This window comes from Desmodus rotundus, chromosome 3 (genome assembly GCF_022682495.2).
Source record: "Desmodus rotundus isolate HL8 chromosome 3, HLdesRot8A.1, whole genome shotgun sequence".
In the NCBI taxonomy this organism is placed as follows: Eukaryota; Metazoa; Chordata; class Mammalia; order Chiroptera; family Phyllostomidae; genus Desmodus; species Desmodus rotundus.
Window position 1 is genome coordinate 15,903,939 of NC_071389.1, and position 25,736 is coordinate 15,929,674.

The following is a 25,736-nucleotide window of genomic DNA, read 5'->3' on the forward strand; positions in this document are numbered from 1 at the left end:
AATAGTGATAGGCTTTGAAAGCCAGGTCTTGGGGCCTGGGTAGAGATTTTGAGTTAGGTGACATAGTCATAGGGATAGGCTCTAGGAAGGCCTCCCCATAAAATTAAAGCAATAACTCAGCTCTTCTTCATGTTACAGATTTCAAAACATAAAGAACCTCCTCATAGCACTAAGGTCTAGGTGTCCCCTCTTTAGAGAAGAAAAAAGTTGAGAGAGGGGTAGAGTTTGGGCTCAGTCTTAGAGCAAGTGGAACTGATTCTGATTCCAAAGTCCTGGGAGTCCCCTGGCCTGGGCTGGCCTCTGCCGATAATGAAACTGCAAACATTTAGTGTGTTTCAGATGGTTTAAGAGGAAGATTCTTTCTTAAAAAAATATTTTATTTATTATTTTTAGACAGAGGGGAAGGGAGGGAGAAAGAGAGGGAGAGAAACATCAATGTTTGGTTGCCTCTTGTGTGCCCCCTACAGGGGACGTGGCCCACAACCCAGGCGTGTGCCCTCACTGGGAATCGAACCAGTGACCCTTTGGTTCACAGGCCTCCACTCAATGCACTGAGCCAAGAGGAAGACTCTTAACCTGGGCTTCAGAATTCAGGGGCCCATAAACTTGGATATATATATGTTTTTTTTTTTCTTTCACTAAGCTCTAACCAAAATTTGCCATTTCCTTTCACATGGATTGAAATGTTAGCAGTATCTGTGGCTTTGTCTCCAACAGAAACCACATTTTCATATCAAATTGTGATTATTGCAAGTACCTCAAAATATTTGTGCTCATAACTATTTCAAAATCCTGATACTTTTTAACCCCCCGTTAAATCGCACTTGTTTCAAACACTCCTGCAACATAGCTGCCATAGACTGGGCACGGCTGTGCTCGGTAGGGGGTCAGTGACCTAATGGTGAATCCTCCTGTTATCCTATCAGTAGCTCAGGTTTCTTCGTTACTTCCCTGCATTCTTTATCTTTAGTTGATTGCTGATCAGTTTGAGGTAAGTCAATGACCACCCTCAGTTTAATGTTCTTATTCAATCTGAGCAACAGCACACTGATGCTGTTAGAAAAGGAAATATAACTTTGATAACCTGCGTCTTGTTACTTAATGATAATAAAAACATTACCGTATTATAAATTTGTGTTTTTAACGTTTTTATACTAATTGTCCTCCATGTAATCTTCAGCATTTTGTTTTACATTTTTAAAATTGTTATTCTGAGTAAGAATAATAATTTCTTTTGAGAGATTTTACCAGATTGCCAATAGGGTTCTTGGTACAAAAAGATAGGGTCTAAGACCCCTGCTCTAAAAGATTTAGAGCTATTAATCCAGGCGTTCTGCACCGCAGCCCATTTTACAGACGGGAACACTGATGCAAGGTGGGTAAGTTTCCCGTTCCCGCAGCTAACAAGCTGCAGAGATGTGCTTTGCGGCTTCGCTCACTGTTCACTTTTCAGCCTCTTTTCGAGAAGCCCCTTTTTTCATAGTCGGGTCTTGTGAGGCCAGTTTGGGGCGGGACCCCAGGCCAGCTCTGAGGTCCCATGGGTCAAACACCAACGGCACCGCCCGCTTGTCAAGCAGCCCAGCTGCCCTGGGCTGCCAGAAGGGCGCGTACGAGGCGGACTGGCGGTGGGCCAATGGCTGACTCAGTGCCTCACCTGGCCAGCCACGTGGGCCCAGGTATGCTGGTGGCTCCGCCCAGTGCCCAGCCCGGCCCCTCCCCAGCCCTGGGCTCTGGGAGCGGAAATTCCTGCGCTCGCGGGACGGAGCGAGTGCCCATCCCATCCGGCGGACTCTGCCATGGAGCCAGTAGAGACCTGGACCCCCGGGAAGGTGGCAGCCTGGCTGAGAGGTGGGTGGAGCCGGGGCAGAGATTGGCTTGAGAAGCATTAGGACGGGGAGAGGTAAAGGAAAAAGGGCTTGCTGAGGTTGTCAGTTGGTTCGTCTGTCAACAAGTATTTATAAGCAGCTACCCTGTATGCGATACTCTGCCAGGCAGAGATGAGCGCGGGAGGCCCGAGGAACCAAAGCAGGTCTCCCATTGCCTCGAGCATCACAAGAGACTGTCAGGCTGGCGAAGGGAAGGCGGTGGGTGTAATGAAAACAGGAGGGCGGCCCCAGCGCGGCCCACACCCACCATTCTGAGTATTAATACCCACTACGTGTTAATCTTCCCTCCGACCCAGGACCTAGAGGGCTGTTATTAAACCCATTTTTCAGAAGCGGAAACTGACGCATTGAGCCAGGAAGTGATTTGCGCAGGCTTTGGAATAGGGCCGACCCTTTTTCCCTTCTCCCCACCGATGCTCCGTGTGTGTGTGTGACGCTGAAGCCCCAGCCAGACGAAAGGGTTGGTACAGCCCCTCCCACCCCAGGGCCCTCCAAGGGAGATGCCCCCCAGGCTCAGTGAGCCCAAACGGGTGGGAAAGGGTTCAGACTCCGGACTCGGAGAAGCGAAGACCTCTGACTTGCTGGAGGGAGGGGAAGGTGAGTCAGGTGGTTTCTCCTAGAGGGGAAGGGGGAGTGGAGGGGCAGGGGTACGCTAGGGGCAGGTTCAGGTTCAGGTTCATAAAAGCAGGGATTCGGGGTTTTCCTCTCCATTAAGGGAGAATGGCAGCTGGACATCATGAAATGCATAAAGTGACACAACTATGCCAGGTGCCTAGGCTGTGTAGCGCAGTGTCAGGGTCCGTGGGAGACAGCCCAGCACACTCAGTGCACATGGGGAAGAAGTCGCTCAAGGGCCTATGGCCAGGGAGTACCAGGGTGACGGACCCCTGTCCAGTGGGTGCTCTGTCACACAGGGAAGGAGGGAGAGCTGTCGGCCACACACAGCTTCTCTGAGAAGGAATTTGACTTGCTTGGAATGGCAGGAATTCCTTCAAAGAGAGAGCAAACTGTTAACCTTTATTTGTTTCAGTTTTCTCATCTGTAAAATGGGAATAACAGTAGTCTCTACCTTCTAGATTTGGTGAGGATCAAATGTCTGAATATATTTAAAGCCCTTAAATTGTTGCTTGGCTCATAGTAAGCATTCGATAGAGATTTTTCTTATTTTTGAGGGTCTACCTTGTGCCAGGCAGGGCTGGAATTAGAGAAGAATGGTTATTTAAGGCCCGGTCCTTGAAGAGATCTTGATAAAGTGCGAGAGGCTGTGCTCAATTGCAGGGCTTTCGGGAGGCACAGGGGGCAGCGGGAGCAGCCTGGGGCGTTGTAGAATGCTCCCTGGAGGGAGATGAAAAGGGAGTGAAGGAGCTGGAAGAGCAGTCCAGGCAGGAGGAGTAGCACCTGCAAGGACCCTGAAACAAAAGAACATTCCAGGAGCTGCAGGGAGTTGGTGCTCTGGATTTGAAGTCGTTTGAGGGACTGTGTCAAATAATGAGACTGACGAGGCAGGGAGCAGCCTGATCATACCAGGCCTTAAAAACCACGGTAAAAAGTCTGGTGATAATAATACAGTGGCTGTTACTGTCAACCACAAACCAAGAAATGGGCCAAGTGTTTGGCATGTATCATGTCATTTCCACATGATTAGAAGGTAGGTGCTTTTATTATCACCATTTACAAATGAGGGAATACCGAAAGGTTGTGGGTTCAGTCCCTGGTCAGGGCACATATCTAGGTTATGGTTCGATCCCTGGTTGGAGCTTGTCTGGGAAGCAACTGATCAGTGTTCCTCTCTCTTTCTCCCCCCTCCCCTCTCTGTAAAATCATAAATATATATCCTTGGGTGCGGATTAAAAAAAATTACTTGCTCAAGTGCTGGCACTCAGGTCTCCCTGACTCCAAAGCCCCATTCCTGTTCTTAATCCTGATGCAGGAGACAAGTGAGCATCAGAACACCTGGAGGATTTAAACGTTTGAACTGCTGGGCCCTGCCCCTGGGTTATTTAGCAGGTGTGGGATGGGGCCCAAACTTAGTATTTGTATCTGGCTCTCCAGTGAGGCGGCTGCTGCTGGTCTGGGGACCACCCTTTGAGAGCCACTGCCCTAAACCATCCTCCTTCTCAACTTAGTAGCCTCATCTGTGAAATGGGCAGAGCACAGCCTAGGTCTCAGGATTGTTATTAGGAACGGATGGGAGGGAATAGGGCTTTATGGGAGTGAAGAAGTGGCCAGAAAATCCACGACACCCGCTGGCTCCCCCATGCTGACCCCTGCTGTCCCCGCAGGCCTCGATGATTCCCTGCAGGACTATTGCTTTGAGGACTGGCAGCTGCCTGGCAAGTACCTGCTCCAGCTCTGCCCCCGTAGTCTTGAGGCTCTGACCGTGTGGCCTCTGGGCCACCAAGAGCTCATCCTGGAAGGGGTGGAACAACTCCGGGCCCTGGTGAGTGAGTGGTGGCCACACTGGCTGCAGTTCCCACCCACCTGGGGGTGTCTGGAGGGCTGGCCACTGCCAGGGAGGTGATCTGCTTCCTCTCTGGCACAGAGCTCTGGGCTACAGACAGAGAACCTGCAGAGCCTGACACAGGGGCTGCTGGAGGGGACCCGTGTCTTCCAGAGCTTAGTAAAAGGCCGCCTGGAGGGCTGTGGCGAGCCCCCAACTGATGTCCTCAGTGCGGCTGTGGATCTGGTGCGTGAGGCCCGTGCCCTCCTCTTCTGGCTCAACAGGTACCCCAGGCTCCTGCTAGGGCACAGGTTGGGGAGACTGGTGAGGGGGCCCTTCTCATCCTTGTCCTCCTCAAGGCCTGGGAAGGAAAAACAGAGCTTGGCTCTTGCTTAGATATGGTGGAAGAGGGCAAAGAGGTTAGCTGACCTGTGCAGGGGCACTGGGATGCCTGGGTTCCCAACCACCCCCCAGCTTGTAATCACAGCAGTCACGTCAACAACGTTGCACAGAGAGCTTCTCCTCCCCTTCACTGGTTGCTGCTTGCCCACAGGTCCCGGCACAGTATCGCCTCCTCAGGGAAGCCTTCCTGTTATATACTGTCAGAGCTCCCTACACTTCAGAGCAGTTGAAGTTAAATCACTGTTGATGGAATTACGTGGTTAACTTCTGTCTCCCCAGTGCCTAAACAGAGCCTGGCACTATGAGGTGCTTGTCAGACAAGTCCTGTGCTAAGCTCTTGAGAGGTATCAGTCATCTCTTTAAACCAAACCCATCGGAGTAGGTACTATCCCCACGTCTCAGATGAGTAGTCAGCTCTGAGTGCTTCTGTGACTCGACTGTTTCACACAGTCTGCTAACCACTGTTCCATCCTTCCTCCTGCCAGGTACCTCTTCTCCCACTTAAACGACTTCTCGACCTGCCAAGAGATTGGGGAGTTGTGCAGGGAGCTGGGCCAGGCCTTGCAGGAGGTAGGACGACCCGGGGCCAGGCTTGGCCCAGGCTATAGAGACCAAGTTAGGCGAGAGCTTTTTATAACCTGTGAATCAGCACAAGATCGGGTGTGAGGGCAGGAAGAGGCGAGAGCAGGAAGAGAGGTTGCCGGCCACGGGGTAGGGAGCAATGGCAGCATGGGGCCTCCTACCTGGCGGGGGCACCCCCGGAAGTTTGACTCTCAGGAGGGAGAGGGAAGAGGGCATGTGTGGTGACTTCTGGGGGCGTGGTGCCATGGGGGAGATCTTGGGGCTGAAGCTCTGAGGCCACGTACTTCTGGGAAGGGGGCCAGGGTGCAGGAGGCAGGGAGGAACTGCAGGGAGCTCACCCTGCCCTCCGGAGAAGGCAGTGCCCCCACTTAGGGAAGGCCCCCGCTCTCACTGTTTCCAGGACTGTCCAGCAGCTGAGAAGGAGAGCCATGTCCTGAGGATTGTAAGTGTGTGTCGGGGGGGGAGTGGAGATGGGGTGCAGTGGATAGGGCTCAGGTTGGACTTTCTGCTCCCCATCCCCCAGTGCAGCCACGTGGCTGGAATCTGCCACAACATCCTGAGCTGCAGCCCCCAGGAACTGCTGGAGCAGAAGGCCGTGCTACAGCATGTACAGCTGGACAATCCTTCGGTGAGCTCTGACCTCGTGCCTCTCACCTCTTGGCAGCTTGGCCTAGGCCCTGAAACATGGTTCCAGGATTCCACAGAATTCTGTACTGTTACGGCTAGAAGGCCTCTTTTGTTCAGATGTTAAAGGCACAGAGGACTTTCTGGGAATCTCACCGTTATTCAGCACCTTCCCCAATCCTGAGGGGCGACAGCTGGTATGGTCTCAGGTGACACATTCTAGCCCTGAGACATAGACCTGGAAGGTTAGGGGAGAGGACGTGAACTTTTCGGCTTTAATATTTCCAGTTGGGAAAACCAGAGCCCCAGCCCTGCCCCTGCCATCCCTACTTACCCCTTTAGGAGACCTGTTGAAAATCTCATACCTCACAAGTCAGCCACCCCAACTTCCCTCTGACCCTTTTGGAGGAGGAGGCAGAGGCCCACAGAGGGGTGGCAAGGCCAAAGTCACACAGCAAGTTGGGCAGTGCCAGCTTGGGGCCAGCTCTTTCCCCAGTTCTGCTCACCCAAGAATTTTGTTGCCCAGCTGGGGTCCTGCCCACTGGCCCTGCTGTCCCCACACCCTCAGTGACCATAGCCTCTGCCTTCCCAGGGCCTGGAAATCCACACCACTGGCAACTGCCTGCACTTCGTGTCCCGAGTGGGCGCCCAGGTGAGTGCCCCACATCCTTTTCAACCACCCCCGCCAAGACCCTGTTATTTGCCAGCCAAGCCAGCTTCAGACCCAGGAGGGCACACCCTCTGAGCCCCACCTTCCATACCAGGTCCCCTCCAACTTCCAGCTGCACATACTGCCTGGAGATGAGATTGTCCAGGTCAACGAGCAGGTGGTGGTGAGTGAGAAGGAGAGAGACGTGGCGGGAGTGAAGGGATTACTGAGTAGGACCCAGGGCTGGTGGGTAGGGAGGGACTCCAAGGGAGACCAGGGTTGTGGGAGGTGCCTTACATGATGTGAACCAGCTCACACAGGCCAGAGCAGCCTCAGCAGAGCCAAGGTGAAGGGGATCATGGAGGCTTCCTGGAGGAGGAGGCCGTGGAGCAGAGCAGGAGGATGAGAGAGTGCTCCAAGGGAGAGGACCATTGGGTTGCTTCAGAGCCTCCTGCGCAGCTTGATCAGCCCAGTGTTCCTGTCCTCTCCCCCAGGTGGGCTGGCCCCATAAGAATGTGGTGAGGGAGCTGTTCCGCGAGCCAGCCAGGGTCAGCTTAGTGCTGAAGAAGGTCCCTGTGCCAGAGACACCCCCACAGGTACCTGCCACCTGACCCTGCCCTTGACCTGCTTTCAGATTCCTGTTGCCAGCGACATCACCTTGTTTCTGATTGTTTCCCAGACTCCTCCTCAGACCCTGGGCTCCCCGCAGCTGAGGGTCCCATCGCCCGCTCTGGGCCCACAGTCCCCCGGGTAAGATGCTCTGCCCCGGGTGCATCTTGGTGGGGGAGCCTTGGGTTCATCTCATCTCCACTTGCTCTCCTCTCCCCAGGGCTCCATCCAAAGATGTCTTTGACTTCAACCTGGCTTCAAACCCAAGTCCTGGGCCCAGCCCTGCCTCAATAGGTAGTTTCAACCCCCCCGCCCCAAAATAGTAGATGCCCCAGGACGGACATGTGGGGAACCTGGCTCTGAGCCCTGGTCCCTGATACCCCCACCCTACCGCCAGGCCTGGGGCTTGGCTCACGGACCCTCTTTTCTCCTTCCCTGACAGACTCTGCCTCCCTTGACCCTGAGCCCCTGCTCAACGCCCCTGCACCCCCAGCCACAGTCCCAGCAGGGGTAGCAGAGACTCGTGGACCCCTAGAAAACAGGGTAAGCTGAGGGTTTAGCAAGGAGGGGCGTGACTCTGGACCCAGACCTGGCTCTAACCCCCTGTGGTCCTTTCAGAGTCCTGACCCTGGTCGGAAGAAATCAAAAGGTATGAGATGTACCCGGCTGGGTGGGGGTCCCCTGACATGAGGAGCTCTTAGAAGTCTTTATAGTGCTGGACAAGACCCCCACCACCACACGCGGCACACACAGCCTTTTCTGGAAAGAGCTCTATTTCTTGGGTCAGACAGACCTGTGTCCCCAGCCTGGGCCTGTTGTGAGCTCTGTGACTTCAAGCTAACAGCTTGTCCTCTGGTCTTTGATTGCCTCACCTCTAAAACGGGGTGCCATTCCTCCGAGCTGAACAGGCATAACATTCCAAACACAGAGTATGCGTTCAGAAATACCAGCTGGGGATGCTCGTGGTGGGCAAGGGAGCAGGTTTGGGGGTCCAGGGTGCCTTGCCAGACCCTCACTGAAGGCCCGTGCTGTGCCGCTGCAGGCATGGCGACACGGCTGAGCCGCCGGCGGGTGTCATGCAGAGAGCTGGGCCTGCCCGACTGTGACGGCTGGCTCCAGCTACGCAAGGTACCCAGTGGCTTCATGGGCCCTCGCTGGCGCCGCTGCTGGTTTGTGCTCAAGAGACACACACTCTACTGGTACCGCCAGCCCCAGGTGAGACCCCGCACACACCTGCATCGCCTCTGGGCCACAGTTCTTGTTCCTACTCCACTGTCTACTCCCACCTGTGGTCACACAGGTGGGCCCCAAACCCTCATGCGCCCCAGGGTTCCTGTCTCTAAAATGGGGACACTCTTCAGAGAGAAATGGACTCCTATGTGTGTAAAAGCATCTTTCCTTCCTCTTCTATTCTGTCCATCCTAGTGCTAGGCTATTTCTTCAACTGTTTACTCATTCAATACACATTCAGGTGCCTACTGTGTGCTCAGCTCTGGGCTGGGCACTGAGACACAGGGAAGGCCTGGGCAGTCTTGCTACTGCAGGCTGGTGGGGGGAGGGTGAATCGAGGACAGTATAGGGAACACATGATCTGACGAAGGAACAGCCTAGGGGATGGGTGGGGCCCACAGAGGTGGCCAGTCCAGCCTGAGGAGCGGCAAAGGCTCCCTGAGACGTCAGTGTCTGAGGGTTGGTCAGACGGAGAGGAGAGAGAAAGCCAGAAGGGGCCAGAACAGCCTCTGCAGAGCTCAGGGGTGTGAAGCAGCTTCATCTGTGCCTACTGACAGAACAAATGCAGGAGCAGGCTCCCCTTGTGGCTGTTTCTCTGGATCTGTTTGGCTCCCCTTTCCTGGCTCAAAGGCACCCCTTGGTCACAACCCTTGCCCCCACCCCAGATTCCTGCCCTGAGCTCGAGAAGCAGAGGTTTGTGGTTAGAGAGCCCAGGAGGTGGCCATGGGAGGTGACCTGCTAGGGATTGGGGCTTCATGCTGACCCTCACTGTGGTCCCCCCAGGACGAGAAGGCGGAGGGCCTCATCAATGTCTCCAACTACAGTCTGGAAAGCGGGCATGACCAGAAGAAAAAATAGTTAAGTCCTGGGTGTGACGGGGCAGGGCGGTGGGGAGAGAAAGGAAGGTAAAAGGTAACAGTGGGGGTGGGGTGGTGGAGGCCGCAGGGGCCGGGATTGCCAGTGCAGCCTCTCTGGGTTCCAGATAGGCGCACCCAGGCTGAGTGTGGCCCCTCTGCTCCTTGGCAGTGTGTTCCAGCTTACTCATGATGTGTACAAACCCTTCACCTTTGCTGCTGATACCCTGACAGATCTGAGCATGTGAGTGCCACCCCGCTCACCCCCAAACTCCCACATGGGTGCTTGGGAGCCTGGATTCAAATCTTAGCTCTCTGATGATGGTTGATCCAGGCACTTCTCTGTCTCAGTTTCATCATCTCTAAAATGGGCCAGTAAGAGTTCCTACCTCTCAGAGTTGCTCTGAGGATTGAATCAGAAGATGCTTTGGGGGAAAGGCCCTTGGTACACAGTAAATGAAACTTCCCTGAACCCCCTTGCCCCTCCACAGGTGGGTGCGCCATCTCATAACCTGCATTTCCAAGTACCAGTCTCCAGGCCGGGCCTCCCTACCCCGAGAGGAAGGTAGGTATCTCTCGCAGGGATGGGTCTCACCGGGTCTCACCTGAGCCTTTGCCTTTCCTGGGATAGGGGATGGGAACTAAAATGCCCTAACCCGCTTCCTGGCCTCCAAAACCCCTGTGAAGCTTAGGGGGTTCCCCAACTGCTTCTGTCCACCCTAGACTGCTACAGTGAGACGGAAGCAGAAGACCCTGACGATGAGGTTGGGTCCCTCTCAGCCTTGGTGAGTAGGGGCCTAGTGGGGGTGAGTAGCAGGATGTAGAGCTCAGACTGATACCTTCCTCTCTCCCACCCTGCCTACAGCCCAGCCCTGGCCAAGCTGTGAGTCCGCTCCGTGGAGACACATCACCTGCAGCCACCCCCACACAGGGCAGCCCACAGACCTCCTTTGGCCTTCCAGCAGGTGCTGTGCTGGGGTTGGGAGCTGAGATGGAGGGCTGGGTTGGGCACACCCTCATCCTGTTCTCCCCCACCACCCCCAGACAACAGTGAAGGGGCATTGGAAGGAATGGTACGGGGACTGAGGCAGGGTGGCCTGTCCCTCCTGGGCCAGCCACAGCCCTTCACTCATGAACAATGGCGGAGCTCTTTCATGCGGCGCAACCGTGACCCCCAGCTCAATGAGCGAGTGCACCGAGTGAGGACACTACAGAGCACCCTCAAGGTCAGCTCGGGGGCGCTGGGCATGGCAAGGGGCTGGGCTCTAGGCTTTTGGCTCTGGTTCCTGGCCCACAGCTCTGGGCTCAGCCGTGTACTGGGCCAAGTTCTAGGCTCCCGATCTGAGGACCTGGACTAGACTGGGCCAGGTGCTGGGTTTTAAGTACTCAGTTAGCTCTGGGCTCAGGCTCTGCCACCCTCCCTGGTGATCATGGCTCCTTACCCCTGCTCTCTTCATAGGCAAAGTTGCAAGAACTGCAGGCCCTGGAGGAAGTGCTAGGCGACCCCGAGCTGACTGGAGAGAAGTTCCGGCGGTGGAAAAAGCAGAACCAGGAGCTCTACTCAGAGAGTCTGGGGGCCTGGGGAGCGGTGCAGGCTGAGGGAAGCTCCCAAGTCCTGACCTCTGACTCCAGAGAACAGTCTTCTCACCCTGCCCTCTGACCCTGAGGAGCACTCCCATCTCGGCTCCCTGACCTCAGAGCAACCTCCAACCTCCTGATCTCTGACCCTGGCCAGGACCTAGCTCCTGACCTCTGGTTCTGAGGACCGCCTCCACCGCAGCCTCAACATGTCTAGCACAGAGCAGCCTTGGGTTTTGTTCAGGGTTGGAGGTAAAACAGGCCCATGGTTTCACCCCAAGCTGACCCCTCTGCCTGAGCGTCCACCATTTCTGCTCCCCTCTCCCCTGGAGCAGGATAAGATGATGAGAACTGTGTGCCGCCCTCTCCCACGTTGCCGATGAAGGAATGGGAGGCTGGGCTGAAAGGAAACTCTCCCATCCGTCCTCTGACCTGTGGGGCCATGAACCTGCCTCCCTCAGGCCCTTGGCACTTCTCCCCTCCCCAAAGCGGTCTGTATAGGCATTCCTCACTTTACCCAGAGACACTTTTCAACCAAATAAAGTTAATTTTGCTAACATGAATTTATCTGTGCCTTTAACTTCCATATTAGAATCAGGAATCTGCTCCCCAGGAGGACTGGGATAAAAAGCTGTCAGGCAGGGGTGAATGCTCTTGGTAACTAGCCCACTGGGCAGCGCATGCCTGGGCTCAGCATGAAGCTCCTGTCTACCGTGATGAAGATTGCTAATCCATGGCTCATGGGGGCTTCGACTCAGGCTCATCTGTCCCCAGCCCTTTGGAGACCAAAGGGTGCTTTCCTGTCCCCTCTCAGAGTGAGAAATAGAGACCGGCCTTTCACTCTCTAGGTGGAGAACATACCTGGCATGGAGGGGCAGGGTGGGCTCCTGGAGACCAGGGGGGTGGAATGCAGTAGCCCGTGGGGAGGGGTGCAGGTTGTGGTCTACTAGGAGGAGAGCCTTGAGGTGAGACATTTTCTCCTCTCCTTAGCCCAGGGTCATCTCCAGCTCCTGGATCCAGAGTAGGGACACACCCCTGTGTCTCCATCCAGGTCATGGAGGAGACCTGATGTGCTCCCATCAGCCTCTTGACTTCTGACCTCAGCCAAGGCCCTTAACATCTCTGACTTTCTCTGTCTGGTACAAGGTGGTTCAGTGGGAGGAGCTTCTCTCAAGATTGGAATTCCTAGGTGGAATGCAAATGGCTGGAGGTCACAGAGGCCTCTATGATATCACCACAAGGGGGAGCAAGACCACTTGGAATAAAATTTCTTCGAGGAGTGGGAGGAAACTGAGCAACTGTGATGGAAAACTGGTGGCAGCAATGGACCGACACCACCAATATCAAATCTTTGAATGTCATGGTAGGTGGCCCCTGCCAGGCTCCACCACTCAATCTGGGCACCCCAGGATTGGGCAGAGCACAGGAGGACTGTACTAGGCCCAGAGGGCTAGGGGCTGCACTGATAGGCCCTCTCCTCACCCTTGCAGAGGTCCACTCAAGAGCACTACGTCCGGCCAGAGGAGCAGGTGCTCATCAACCGCCAAGACATCACTGGCAGAAAGGTAAGTACAGGGCTGGGCTGCATCCATCCTCACCCCCACAGTGACCCTTTTGCAGCTGCACCCATGGGGCAACAGGCCTCATAATAGCTCTGTCCCTTTTGCCTTCAAAATGTCCTTCCAGAGGACACTCCCTAGCAGTAATCCCTGCAGTCACACCCCCATGATGTGTGAGTGCCTGTCAGTGCCACCCTCAGGAACCCCATATAATGACAGTCACCCACTGCCAGATACCCTAAAAGAGCCTCTCTTGCAATGACCCTCACGAAGATCCCCAGCAGTGAGCCATTTGAGTAGGGACCTCAATACTGATCTCCCATTCCCTGATTCCCTCTTAGGCCCCTTCCCCTGAGAGGGGCCTCCCCAGGGAGCCCCACTCACTGAGAGCAAACATCCAGGCAGAGGCCTCCTACGGCGATACCTGCCTGAAGAAAGGTCTCCTGCCCTCTCTCAGGATGCCTGGGACGTGCAGGAGTTCATCGCTAGAATGTATGTCAAGCAGCTGCTCCGACACTGGGCCTTTCAGCTGCTGCTGGCGATGCTGCTGGTGGTCAACGCCATCACCGTTGCGCTCCGCACCAACTCCGTCCTTGACCAGGTGGGACTCTAGTCTGACCTCTGCACCCACTGATCTAATGAGGGCCTGGGTGAGGCACTTCCCTCTCTGAGCCTCAGGGTCCTCTTCTGTCCATGATGATTGGATTGGCTGCTCCTGTTAGCTCTGATCTTCCAGTGGTCTGGAGATAAAGAAAGACATTGTGTTGGAGGGGGCCCAGCTTTGAGGAATACATTGCCTTTTTACTAGATGGACAGGAAGAAAATGGATTGAGCAGAGGCCGGCAAGTGGGTGCCTGGTAGGGAAGAGTATCCCATTTTAATCGATAGTCACTGAGAGAGAACCAGTCGGTGCAGGGCACTGTACTGAGAGCCAGGGTTCCAGGTATGAACACGACAGACCCAGTTCTATCTCAGGCAGACACAAACATGTCATTATCTAAATGCCTGAGTATCAAAGACTGTACTTTCAGGGATCATTTCTATAGTTCGTTAAATGCCTGAGTATCGGAGCACATGGGAGCTCAGAGAAGGCATCAAAGCTGATGGGGTGAAGAAAGCTTTGTGGAGAAATGGACACTTAAGCTGAGAGTAAAGAATGCGTAGAAGTTGGCCAGGCAGAGAGAGAGAAGGCAGAAATAGTGTGTGTTTTCCGTGTCCAACATGAAGTCCAGTAAGACTTGATTATTTTACTTTCTTACAAGGAGGATACTACATACATGAGTTGTGATATTTAAAATCACTATTTTTCCCATGTTCCATGTGGTGGCTGATGAGCTCAGGAAGGTGGTCAGCAGCAGTGTCTTTACATTCTGTTAAGGAGGGTGACCTGTATCCTACGTCCCCGGGAAGCCAGGGAAGAGTTTAAAGCATGGAAGTGACATGACCAAGCATGTGTTTAGAAAACTTACACTGGCTGCCACAGTGTGGGCCATGGAAGGGAGAGGATCAAGAACTGGAAAAGGCGAAGCAGGCATGGCCATGTAGTAGAATTTCAGGTGAAAGACAATGGGCGTGGAGCAGGACAATGGCCGTAGGGAAGAGACCACAGGCATCTGAAGCTCCCCAGCAGGTGGATCCATGGGCCTTCCAGACTGATTTTCTTTATAGCAACACTTAGTGAGCACTTACATGTGCTGCCTTGGTTAACATCTGTCATCACCGCACACACAGACAAAGGGAGAGCAAGAAGTTACGTCTCTGGCCCGAGCAGCTATGTGGGGATGGTGCTGTTTGTTGGGAGATGGGAACATAGAAGGATGAGTCAGTTTGGGAAGGACGCTGAGTTCAGTTTGAGTCATCTGAGTATCTGAGGTGCCCATGCAATCTCCACACAAAAATGTCTATTAAGGGGTGAGAGGTCAACTCCAAAAGGCCTCAGAGAGCACTGGGATGGGGGTGGGACATGAGAGTTGCCAGCCTCTGGGTTTGCTGGACCTAAAGGAAGGGATGAGGTTGCCTGGGGAGAGAGAACTGAGTGAGAAGAGAAGAGGCCAACACAGGGCTCTGAGGAGAGCCTGCGAGTGAAGGGCGGAAAGTGGAGGGGGAGGTGCAAAGGGAGACTGAGGTGAAGGAGTGCCAGAGAAGTGGGGGGAAACCCAGGCGCGTGTGCTCCCAGGGGAGTGGGCACATCGCAGGAAGGACTATGGAGCTTCCCCTGGATTTAGCTCTTATGACCTTGAGGAGAGGTGCCTCTGAGGCAGTGGAGGCAGAATCCCAATTGCCAGGGTTTGGAGAATGAGTAGACTGGAGGGCAGATGGCACGCACTGATGGGCCAGGAAATCAGAGCGCGGATGCTAACGTTCTGATATAGAATGAAATACCAGGATGCAAAAGAATGAAATAGGAATTGTCTGTGTATGTGGAGGTGGTGAGGGGGGAGAGGGAGGGAGAGAGTCATGTTGTAAGATATAAAATATGTTTCTCTTACTATGGGTCCCAATCAAACATGGTATAGGGTATGTGCCCATGGAGGTCAAGTCCTAGAGGCTTGTGAATACCAAACTGGTTTTGAACCTTACCCTGCAGGCCATAGGGAACCATGGAAGGCTTGTGGGTAGAGAAGGTATCTCTGATTTAGCCACAGATGCCCATGACTTAGAGAAGGCAGGAGGACTATTTAGAAAGTTCTTTCTATAATGAGGAGAGCCTATTGCCTTCAGTGGCCAGTGGGATGGAACTGAGGGGACAGAAAGCTCTTCCTTGTTGTAGGCAGCCAGCCCTGGCCCATGAAGCCCTTTGGGAATTTGGAACAGGCAGGGAGCCCATAAACCTTAGCTTCCCATATGGGTTGAAGAAGCTCAGCCCAGTCAGTGGATGGGGGTTGACGGTAGCAAGGGGTGGATAGTAGGTGGTTTCCATGTGTGGTGGTGAGCCTTGGGGCAGAGTCTGTTGGCCATGGACGTGAAAAACTGAGGAGTCCCGGTTACTTTGGTAACTGCCAGGGTAGAGTCAGGGAGCTGGGAGATGTTAATAGGGTCACAGAATATAGTGGCATCACAGCTTAATGGGCGCTAAGGAATCTAGGTTGGGTGAAGGTGAGTTGGGGTTTGAACAGAATTCAACGTCACACGGTCATCCGACCACAACGCATCCACCCAGGGAGTGTGGTCAGGCTGGCCTGGGGAGTTTGGGAGCTGGGTCAGCAAGAGTGGTCGGGACAACCAGAGAAGGAAGATGGAACTTGCTGTCCCCCATCTCAGGGGCCAGGGCTTTTCCTCCCAATTCTGGAGCCAGTTCTGCCTCTCCCCTGCCTCCCTTTTACACGTATCCTCACCCTAGGGGAGCAAAGGTTTGTAGTCAGACAACAGTCTTTATTGCTAACTGTCTGACCTTGGCACCTCTCATTTCCCATCTGTGAGATGAGAATACTTTGTAGGACGATGGTGACGGTAACGTGAAATGATGCGAGGGCGGTCTTGGCGTGGGGCCTGGCCTACACACGCAAAGTGTGCCCTAAAGGAGCAACAAAGATGCTGAGGATGAAGAGCAGCGGGAATAGGAGCCTTCCCTCCCCCCAGGACGTTCTCTCTCCCCGGCCCGGCCCAGTGTCCCCCTCCACTGACCTTTCTGTCCCTCTCTTTTTCTCTGTCTTCCATGTAGAAACACTATGAGTTGTTCTCTACCATAGATGACATTGTGCTGACCATCCTTATCTGTGAGGTTCTCCTTGGCTGGTTAAATGGCTTCTGGATCTTCTGGAAGGTGAGATCCTGGGCCCTCCCTGTCATTGCCACTGCGCCTTCTTAGGAACTGCACCCCGCCCTGTCCCTATCCCTGCGCTGCTGGCCCTGCAAACACAGGAATGTGTGTGTGTTGGGGCGCAGAGCATGAGAGAGAGAGAGAGAGAGAGAGCGTGCGAGCGCATGAGAGAGAGACTGATTACTTCTGAGATGTCTGATGCAGTAACTTGTACTAGAAGTGTAGCTTCCCTGGGTTCTGTCCCTTCTCCAACCTTCTGTCATTCTGTGGTCCTGGGAAAACCTTAATGTCCTTATATGAGAAATGAGATTGAGAGCATTCACCTTAATTTACAGGGTTCAAGAGTAGGACTCAACAAAATTTTTCTATAAAGGGCCAATATAAGTACTTTAAGCTCTGCGGGCCATCCAGTCTCAGTTGCAAACACCTCTGCAGGGATCACCTCACTCAAGGACACCAGAATTTGAACTTCATACAATTTGCATGTGTCATCAAATATTATTCTTTTGATTTTTTCCACCAACCATTAAAAAAATATATGAAAACCATTCTTAGCCTGAGGGTTTTACAAAAAAGAGCTGCTGGCCAGATTGGCCCCTGGCCTAGAGTCTGCTGACTCCTGTGCTGGAGGGTATCAAGGAGCTGTCTGGGTGGGAGTGGGCCTGAAAGTTACATTAAAGTGACTTTTTAAAAAAAGATTTTATTTATTTTACTTTTAGAGAGGGGAAGGGAGGGAGAAAGAGAGGGAGAGAAACATAAATGTGTGTTTGCCTATTGGGGACCTGGCCTGCAACTCAGGCATGCGCCCTGACGGGGAATCAAACAGGCCACCACCCTTCGGTTTGCAGGCGACGCTTAATCCACCGAGCCACACCAGCCAGGGCTGAAAGTTACACTAATGACACAAAGACTCAGACTCTTTGTTTGAATAGGACTTCTGGAGCTAAGACATTTATTTTGCCTTTGGGAATGTTCCAGAAGAGGTTTTAAAGGAGAAAAAAAAAAAGTAACTATCAAGAAAACCCCTCTCATAAAAAGGAAGTACAATGTAAATATAGTTACCAGAACAACCAATTAGAATTAAAAGCTTTCCGTGGTTTAGAGCACAGGTAGCAAACACAAGGCCCGTGGGCCGAATCCGGCCCTCCACCTTGTTTATCCCACCCGGCACCTGGTTTCTTCCCGGTGGCAGCGCCAAGCTCTCGCTTAACTGTTAAGGAGTAGTTACATTTATACAGTCCTAAAGTTACATTAGGCCCTTTGAAGGCAACCGCAAGGCTGATGTGGCCCCTGGTGAAAATGAGTTTGACACCCCTGGTTTAGAGGTTTCACTTCATAGGACACAGAATGTAAAACCTAGAACAAAAATGCTGAAGTCTGCATTTCTTAAAGACTGCTTTGGGCAAACAACACTTGCAAGGATACTTATTGGCAGAGAAAAGGATAGGATGGTTCGTATTTACATATCTCCACACTAGAGAGGAGAGCAGGTACCACACTGCTTTATCCGAACTAGCTCTGGGATGCAGGCAGACATCTATTCCCTGAGAGGGAACATTCCTCCTCCGTATCTGCCTGAGATTTCTTTCAGCAGCAGCTAGGGGCCTGCACTTTCAAGGCTAAGCCCCAGAATTTCTTAGCACCGGAGACTTGAAGCAAGCACGGGGGTCTTGTGTTCCTCCAAGCCACTCTATTCATGCCCTAAGCCATGGCTTCTCAACCTCAGCACCACCGTATTGATATTGTGGCCTGGATAATTCCTTGTGGTGGGGACTGTCCTAGGCATTGTAGGATGTTTAGCTGCATTCCTGGCACCTACCCATTTCTGCCATTAGCACCATCCTAGTTGTGACCACAAAGAATGTCCCCAGACATTGCCAAATGTCCCCTGGAAGGCAGAATCACCCCTGGCTGAGACAATGTTCTCAACTCTAACCTTCCATCTGGGGCCAGGCTACCAGCGCTAAAAGCCAGGGCTTGTTAGAAGCTGTTTTTGCCTCCTTCCCCACCCCCCAGCCCTTCCCCTGGGTGCTAGTACACAAAGCCTGCTGGCTCCCTGTCGCATGGGTGTGGTAGAGGGGTTGGTGAGAGGAGAGAAAGGGAAAAATACAGGGAAGGGAGGAAAGTCCAGAAATTAACACCTCAAATATTACCCAGCCACATAGGGTCCCCAGTGTTGTCCCCAGCTCTCACATTTTTTTCCCTGTCCTCACGTGACTCCTTCATCTTCCTCACCTCCACAGCCTATTTATGACTATACCCCTGTTTGTTTGTTTTGTTCTTTCTTAACCTCACCTGAGGACATTTTGCCATTGCTTTTAGAGAGAGGAAGGGAGGGAGAGAGAGAGAGAGAAACATCTATTGGAAAGAGAAACATCAAGCCGTTGCCTCCCATACATGCCCTGACCTGGGACTGAGCCCAAAACCTAGGTATGGGCCTTGACTAGGAATTGAACCCTCAACCTTTCAATATATGGGACAATGCTCCCACCAACTGAGCCTCACTGGCCAGGGCTGCTACCCCATTTTAGCTCTTGCCTTGTTTTTTCTCACCAGGATGTTTCTATATCTTCCTGTGGCCCCACCTGCCATCAAAGTGATCTTCCCAAGGCACAAGCCAAAGTATCCTTGCTTATTTTTGCAGCTTCATCACTCCTGCCTCACCCTTGGTGTTCCAGCTGCACCAAAACGCATGTAGTCGCATCCCCCCAGCACACACACTCCACACACACACATACCGCTGCTTCTCACCTCCTTGTCTTTGTCCATGCTGACCCCTGTCTATGCAAGCTCTCTGCCACTTAATTCACATGTTTACACCTGCTTACAGCTTAAGATTCATTCAAATGTCTTCTCTTCCAGGAAGTCTTCCTGTGTTCTTCCTGTGTTTCCCAGACTAGGTTAGGTGTTGCTCTATGTCTCTCTAACACTATGTGCTTATCTCTCTTACCTGGAGTTAAAAATTTACTTCCTGTCCACCTCCCTCAAAATAAAATAATCTGTGAGGTCAGCAAGGCAAAGTTCTTGTATCTTCAGAATGTGGTTCAAGGCCTGCTATATAGTATGAACTTAGGATAGGTAGAAGGGTGGATCTGTAGACAAGCCGACTGGTGTCTCTTTGCGTATGTGTAGGTGCAGACACTCTGAATGTGGGACACGAGGAGACCTTGTGTTTATTGGACTGCCCAAGAAATTTAAGAACATTTTTTTTCCATTAAAAAAAGTGTTCTTTTTGAATATTTAATGCAGAGACATATTAGTCAAAACTATATTGAAAAACACACATAGCCCTGGATGGTGTGGCTCAGTGGACTGAGAGCCAGCCTGTGACCTGAACGGTTGTCGGTTCAATTCTCAGTCAGGTCACATGCTTGGAATGCGGGCCAGGTCCCCAGTTGGGCGTATACGAGAGGCAAGCGATGGATGTATCTGTCACACATCGATGATTCTCTCCTTCTCCTTCTCTCTCCCTTCCCCTCCCTATAAAAATAAATAAAATCTAAAAAAAGAAAAGTATACACAAGTAGAATTCTTGCTTTCACTCCTTTCCTTTCATCCCTCTCTCCGTACCCATACCCTCGCTGGGTAATCTTTGTGTATTTATAGTCCCTTGTTTATCCTCTTAGTGTTTATTTTGCAAGTGTGTATATATTTTTCGTTCTCCCTTTTTTAAGAGCGACATACCATAAACAGTGTTCTGCACTTTGCTTTTGTCAGTTAATAAATCCTGGCAAGTTTTTTTTTTTAAGTTTTTGTTTATTTTTAGAGAGAGGGGAAGGGAGGGAGAAAGAGAGGGAGAGAAACATCAGTGTGTGGTTGCTTCTCATGCACCTCCTACTGGAGACCTGGCCCACAACCCAGGCGTGTGCTCTGACTGGGAATTGAACCAGTGACCCTTTGGTTTGCAGCCCGTGCTCTGGCAAACTTTCTATGTCAGTACATGGAGGTCTTTCTTGTTTCTCTCCCTATGGCTACACAGAACTGCACTGAATGAATGTGTAATAGTTTACTCATCCAGGGTTCGATTCCGGGACACTTGGGTTGTTTCAGTTTCATACGAATGTCCCTTTGTGCTAGTACCAGAGTTTGTGTAGGTCAGATGTCTAGAAGTGAGATCCCTGGCCAAAGGTAAATGTGTCTTTTGTTTATTAGATAGAGCAACTTCCCCTCTCTAGTAGCTGTGCTTGAATTTTTCATCCATGTGAGCTCCCTTCCCCTGCCCCCACTCCTATTGGACAAAGGGCTTGGAAAAATGTCCTCTCTCTTATCCAGTGAGAGCTAGTTTACCTCTGAACTGGCTATTGAAGCAGTGGTCCTTAATGTTTTTATTAGCATTTATTTTCATTTTATTATTAATTGGAGTGTGTGCCACACAAAGCCTGGAGCATCCAAACACTTTCCTGTCACTTAACTGTAGGGCAAGTGACGCTACAGTTTTCAGCAGTACGCTAACCAAGGCGGGGCTCAGCTTAGGAACCAGCTGTGTGTATGTGAGTCTCCGCTGCGTGTCTCTGAGACTGCACTTGGCTGTTGACACGTGTAGGAGACAGCGAGTGCATGCCTGTTAGGTGGCATGTTTGGGGGGAAACAGAATGAGTAACTGCAGTGGATGGCAAATGGCTGGCCCTGATGTGAGAGGAGCATTGAGTCCCCCATCCTTGGGGTGTGGGGAAGGCAGACCCAGGATGTCCCCAGGGGATGGGCCTGACAGACCCCACTGGGGCTGGCCCACCCCACCCCCAGGACGGCTGGAACATCCTCAACTTCCTTATCGTCTTTATCTTGCTCCTGGGGTTCTTCGTTAGTGAACTCAATGTCATCTCTATCACCTACACCCTCAGGTGAGCTGGGTCCTCCAGAGAAATGAGGGGGACCTGTCTGGACCCTGGGGAAGAGATGGGGGTTATTACCAGCTGGGGATTAGTTCTGCCTGTCTGAGCAGATGGGGTGGCAGTGAGGAGGAGGGGTCTGGGAAGCACGGAGGGGCACCCCTGAGAGGCTCTGCCACAGGGTACTTCGTCTGGTGCATGTGTGCATGGCGGTGGAGCCGCTGGCCCGGATCATCCGCGTCATCCTGCAGTCGGTGCCTGACATGGCCAATATCATGGCCCTCATCCTCTTCTTCATGCTGGTCAGTGCCCTCCCCCACCCCAGCCACTCCCTTTCCCTGAACAGGCCCTGGGTCATTGGGGTTGCAGGGGTGTCTGGAGGAGAGGAGAGACCTAAGGGCCTGAACGCCTGTGATTCCCTCAGTAGTGTTCATTTGCATGTCCTACCTCCAAGGCTCTTGGGTAAAGTCAGAGTGTGTCTTCGGTCTCTCTGGCAGGTGTTCTCCGTGTTTGGGGTCACTCTCTTTGGTGCATTCGTGCCCACGCATTTTGAGAACATGCCAGTTGCCCTGTATACCCTCTTCATCTGCATCACCCAGGATGGCTGGGTGGTCATCTACAATGACTTTCAGTGAGTCCCAGGGGCTTTTGGTCCCCCAGCCCAGGCAAGGCAGGGGCTGGGCTCCCATAAAGCAAAATACTAAGTGGGGAGGGAAAAGGGCTGTGGATGGGAGTGGAGCTCCCAGGGCTGGGGGTGAGGATGGCCCAACAGGAAGAGTGTGTCTGAACTTTAAACTGGAGGAAAGGAGAACCCTGAGGCTGGGGCCTCTGGGTGTGTGCACTACTTGAAGACTCGTCCCCTTGAAACTCCACCTATTCAAAGTCCCACCACAGACCTATTCATGGATATTCCTCCCATCGTGCTAAACACCTGGGTAGGTTGGCCTTGGGCAGTGGAGCTGTCTGTGGTTGCACTAGGCCTTCAGGGTAGCCTCCCAGCCCACACTGGAGCCCACCAAACTGCCTGGACTCCTGGGACTTAGGGTCTCATTTCATTTATTCTTAGACATGCTGCCCAAGGTCATGTTTGGCCATAGATGGCTGCTTATTGATTTTAGAGAGAGGAGAAGGGAGGGAGACAAAGAGGAAGAGAAATATCAGTTGGTTGCCTCTCCTACAAGCCCAAGTGGGAACCAAACCTACAACCTAGGCTTGTGTCCTGACCCTGAATTGAACCCATGACCTTTCAGTTTATGGGACAACACTCCAACCAACTGAGCCACATCAGCTAGGGCCGGGAAAATATTTTATGGGAGATTTAAAACAGATATTAATAGTGGGTGGGATTTTTCCTGTATATTTTCCTTCCGAACTTTCTATAATGAGCTTCGATTACTTTTTATAATAAGAAAGAGTATAGCCAGTAGATTAAACTTGATAATGCTGATGTACAAATCTCCACCCTGCAGGGCTGGGTTGAAGACCCTACCATCTGGCAGTGTAGCAGGTGCTCAGTAAAGAGCAGCTGCTGCTCTGACTGGTGTGGCTCAGTGGGTTGGGCATTGTCCTGCAAACCTAAAGGTGGCCAGTTCGGTTCCCAGTCAGGGCACATGCCTGAGTTGTGGACCAGGTCCTCAGTTGGGGGTGTGTGAGAGGCAACTGACTGATGTTTCTCCCTTCTCTCCCCTCTCCCTGAAAATAAAAAAATGAAATCTTTTTTGTGACAGTTAGAAGTAAGCAATAGATCTGCACAACAGCAGTGAGGCAACAGAAGTCCTAGTAGGCCTTGAGATAATTTCCCCATTTCATAGATAGGAAACTGAGCTCAAAGGGCCAGGGCGGTGACAGGGCCCCTGCCTGTCATCTCCAGGCTGGAGATCAGGGACTATGCAATGGAGATTGGGGGCGCCCTCTACTTTGTCACCTTCATCACCATCGGTGCCTTCATTGGCATCAACCTGTTGGTTGTCGTGGTGACCACCAACCTGGAGCTAATGATGAAGGCAGGAGAGCAGGGGCAACAGAATCAACTAAAATTCACAGAGGTGAGTGAGATGGGAGGGCAGAGGGAGGAGGGGGAGGGTGTGTATGAGTGCTGACTTGTGCTTGTAGGTGTGTGTGTGTGCTGGCACACTCAAGTGCCTGGAGAAAGCCAAGCCTGAGACCCGGAGGCAGCATTCCCCACCTTGAGTGACAACTCACCAACTGGGTCTTTTGAGGGGTGTGGATTTCCTAGCTGTCTTGTTTCTATGGTAACTCAAAACTGAGCAGCTGGATGACCTGAGGGCATTTAACCAATCTAAGCCTCAATGTCTTCTGTAAAATGGGGATGATGATAGTACTTACCTCATAGGGCTATTATGAGAACTACATGGGTAAATTGACACCTACTAAGACCTCAATAAATGTTAGCTACAGTATTATTTATTCAGAGGTAGAACTTCCAAAAGGTTGGGGAGGTAGAGGGTGTAATACTTCTCAAAGTGTTGATAGCCCTGGGCTGTGACTTGAGAGTAGATAGGGCTTTAGAAGTTTGCTGGGTAGGATTTATTAGGAGTGAAATGGGGATGGGAGGCTAAGTTTAAAGAGGGGTGAGAATTTCCAAAGAGGTAGGGGAAGGGCCTGCATATATATTTGAAGTTGAGCTCCCATAGCAAGGTAGGGAGACTAAGAGTGGTTGGAGCTGAAATGAGGTGCATCAGAATGCTGGTGTCCTGGGACTCATCCTTCCGAAGCCAAGCAGGCAGGGGCTGGGGAAGGTGGTGCCGGCTGAGCTGTCTATCCTCTCTCCTTTTCCCCTTCCCTAGACAGTCGACATGACTGAGTATGAGAATTACGACCTGCCAGTGGTGCACTGTGCAGTGGCCCGTTTGGACATGTCCGGCCTTCCCCAGGAGCCACTTATGGGAGGCCCCATGTCAAACCTCTCAGAAAACACATGTGACAACTTTTGCTTGGTGCTGGAGGCAATACAGGAGAATTTGATGCAGTACAAAGAGATCCGAGATGAGCTCAACACGTAGGGCGGGTACTGGGGCTACCCCTGAGTCCTGTGAGTTAGGGCTGAGTGGAACCTCAGGTTTCTCTGGCCTTATATCCTCACCATTTTATTATGCAGACCCTGAGGCCCAGAGAGGTTAAGTGATTTGCCCATGGTCCCCTAGCCTTTTGGAGGAGCTGGAATCCAGACCTCTCGGTCCCTCTCATCTCACACAAGCAAGCGATTGCACTGCTTGGCCTGGGTCTCTAACAGAGTTGAGGGAGGATGAAGTGGGTGGACACCAGGGAAGTGGGGGGAGGACTACCCCTTTGCTCCCCACCCTGGAATACACTCACTCCTTCACCCCCAGAATAGTGGAGGAGGTACGCTCCATCCGCTTCAATCAGGAGCAGGAGGAAGCGCTGTTGCATAGACATTTTTCAAAGAGCCTGTTGATGGAGAGCAAATCTTCCATGGACATCCGCGAGATGGCTAGCCAGCAAGACTTGCTCACTGCACTCATCACTAGAGAAAAGGTGCAGCTGCCCTCTCCCGCCCAATCTGTGCTCACTCAGGCACCCCACCCAGCCCCCTCCAGCCTAGTCTAGCCTCTGCTGCAGTCATAAGGGTTTCTGCCTATTCCAGGTCTGCCCCCCCGCTCCCCTCCCCCTGCTAGGTTCCCACACACCCCAGCAGTCACTGACGATCCACCATTAGGGTTAGGTTCCACCTTTCCTTCTCTAAGAGACCCTGCCCACACCCATCAGGTTCTGCCCACTGAACCACTTCTGACTCTAGTGCCTTCAAATCTATCCTTTCTTAGTGAGGCTTGAGCCAGCTTAGTTCTGGCTTAGTGGCAGATACTTAGGCCCACTGATGGCAAAGGACCCCTGGATCCTGCTGAAGGTGCCTAAGAGTAGCCTCCTTCTGAGGGAGGAAGCTTCTAGGGAGAAAAAGACACACACCCACATTAGTTTCTGCTTCCCACACCACCTGACTGCTATAAAATGACATGGAGCTCTGTGAGTGTCCACAGCCTGGCCTCCCAAGTGCAGAGAGGATACTAGGAAGGCTAGAGTTAGACATATGAAGGACTTCCCTGGGAGGCCTGAATGGGGCACCCTTGAAGCTGGAGGAGGGGACTAAGGGAGCATTTTCCAGGTCAGGGTAGGGTATTGACAAGACCTCTCTGTTTGCAGGTTCATGAATCTAACACAAGCTTACTCAACAAGCACAAGAGTAGCCGCTGAGAGGGCAGAAGGGGAGCCAAGGGGCCTATGCACACACACCCAGCCACTGCATCTTCCTGCATCCTTAGCATGACTTGGCTAAACCTGGCCTGAACTCTCCCTTATACATGGGCAGATGCCTGGGGCTATGGAGGTGGCAGCATCTCGAGGCCTGTGCCTGTGAGCCCCAGGTTCAGAAGAGCCGGGATGAAGAAGGTCGCGGGGTAAGAGTGGGAGCCCTAAAGCAAGGGGCTTCCAGCTAAGGCAGCCAGGATTTGGCCTAAGGAGGGGCATCCCTGGCATCCTGCTCTAGGCCAGAGGTAGATGGGGCCTAAGTGGGCCCAAGAACTAAGAGGAGAAAGGTGAGGCCAGTAAGGCCATTGTGTATTGACAATAAAGTTTTGTGTTGAGATCAATGTGTCTGGCTGGTGGATCACCAACCCCTTGGGGCAACCTTGCCCCTGATTTGATGGGCAAGACAGATCTTGCCCCTCAAAAGCCTGACTGTCTGATGGGAGAGTCACT

At 52.5% G+C, this 25,736-nt stretch overlaps 2 protein-coding genes across 2 annotated transcripts; both read left to right on the forward strand.

Moving 5' to 3' along the window:
* The first annotated feature begins 1,745 nt into the window (after positions 1–1,745).
* CNKSR1 (connector enhancer of kinase suppressor of Ras 1) lies at positions 1,746–11,413 on the forward strand. The gene is given in 23 exon segments (XM_045190971.2): positions 1,746–1,848; positions 4,169–4,326; positions 4,429–4,610; positions 5,214–5,298; positions 5,711–5,752; positions 5,834–5,938; positions 6,527–6,586; positions 6,699–6,767; positions 7,078–7,179; positions 7,263–7,333; positions 7,413–7,486; positions 7,635–7,735; positions 7,811–7,841; positions 8,235–8,407; positions 9,206–9,279; positions 9,449–9,520; positions 9,768–9,841; positions 10,000–10,061; positions 10,142–10,241; positions 10,321–10,502; positions 10,736–10,923; positions 10,925–10,975; positions 10,977–11,413. Coding segments are annotated over 23 exon segments (2,133 nt in total). The 5' UTR covers positions 1,746–1,796; the 3' UTR covers positions 11,002–11,413.
* Positions 11,414–12,148: 735 nt separating this feature from the next.
* Positions 12,149–25,232, forward strand: CATSPER4 (cation channel sperm associated 4). The gene is made up of 11 exons (XM_024554678.2): positions 12,149–12,217; positions 12,345–12,419; positions 12,871–13,014; positions 16,075–16,176; positions 20,917–21,014; positions 21,184–21,304; positions 21,500–21,633; positions 22,873–23,086; positions 23,834–24,021; positions 24,353–24,518; positions 25,182–25,232. Exons 1-11 carry the CDS (start codon positions 12,158–12,160, stop codon positions 25,230–25,232), a joined length of 1,353 nt encoding a protein of 450 aa, XP_024410446.2. The 5' UTR covers positions 12,149–12,157.
* Positions 25,233–25,736: the final 504 nt, after the last annotated feature.

What these genes read in the sequence shown, in the direction of transcription:
- CATSPER4 (XM_024554678.2), top strand. Translation starts at nt 12,158, where the DNA reads ATGGAAAACTGGTGGCAGCAATGGACCGACACCACCAATATCAAATCT. An exon ending in TCAAATCTTTGAATGTCATG is followed by an intron (nt 12,218 to 12,344) that starts GTAGGTGGCCCC and finishes TCACCCTTGCAG; the next exon opens with AGGTCCACTCAAGAGCACTA. An exon ending in ATCCGAGATGAGCTCAACAC is followed by an intron (nt 24,022 to 24,352) that starts GTAGGGCGGGTA and finishes CTTCACCCCCAG; the next exon opens with AATAGTGGAGGAGGTACGCT.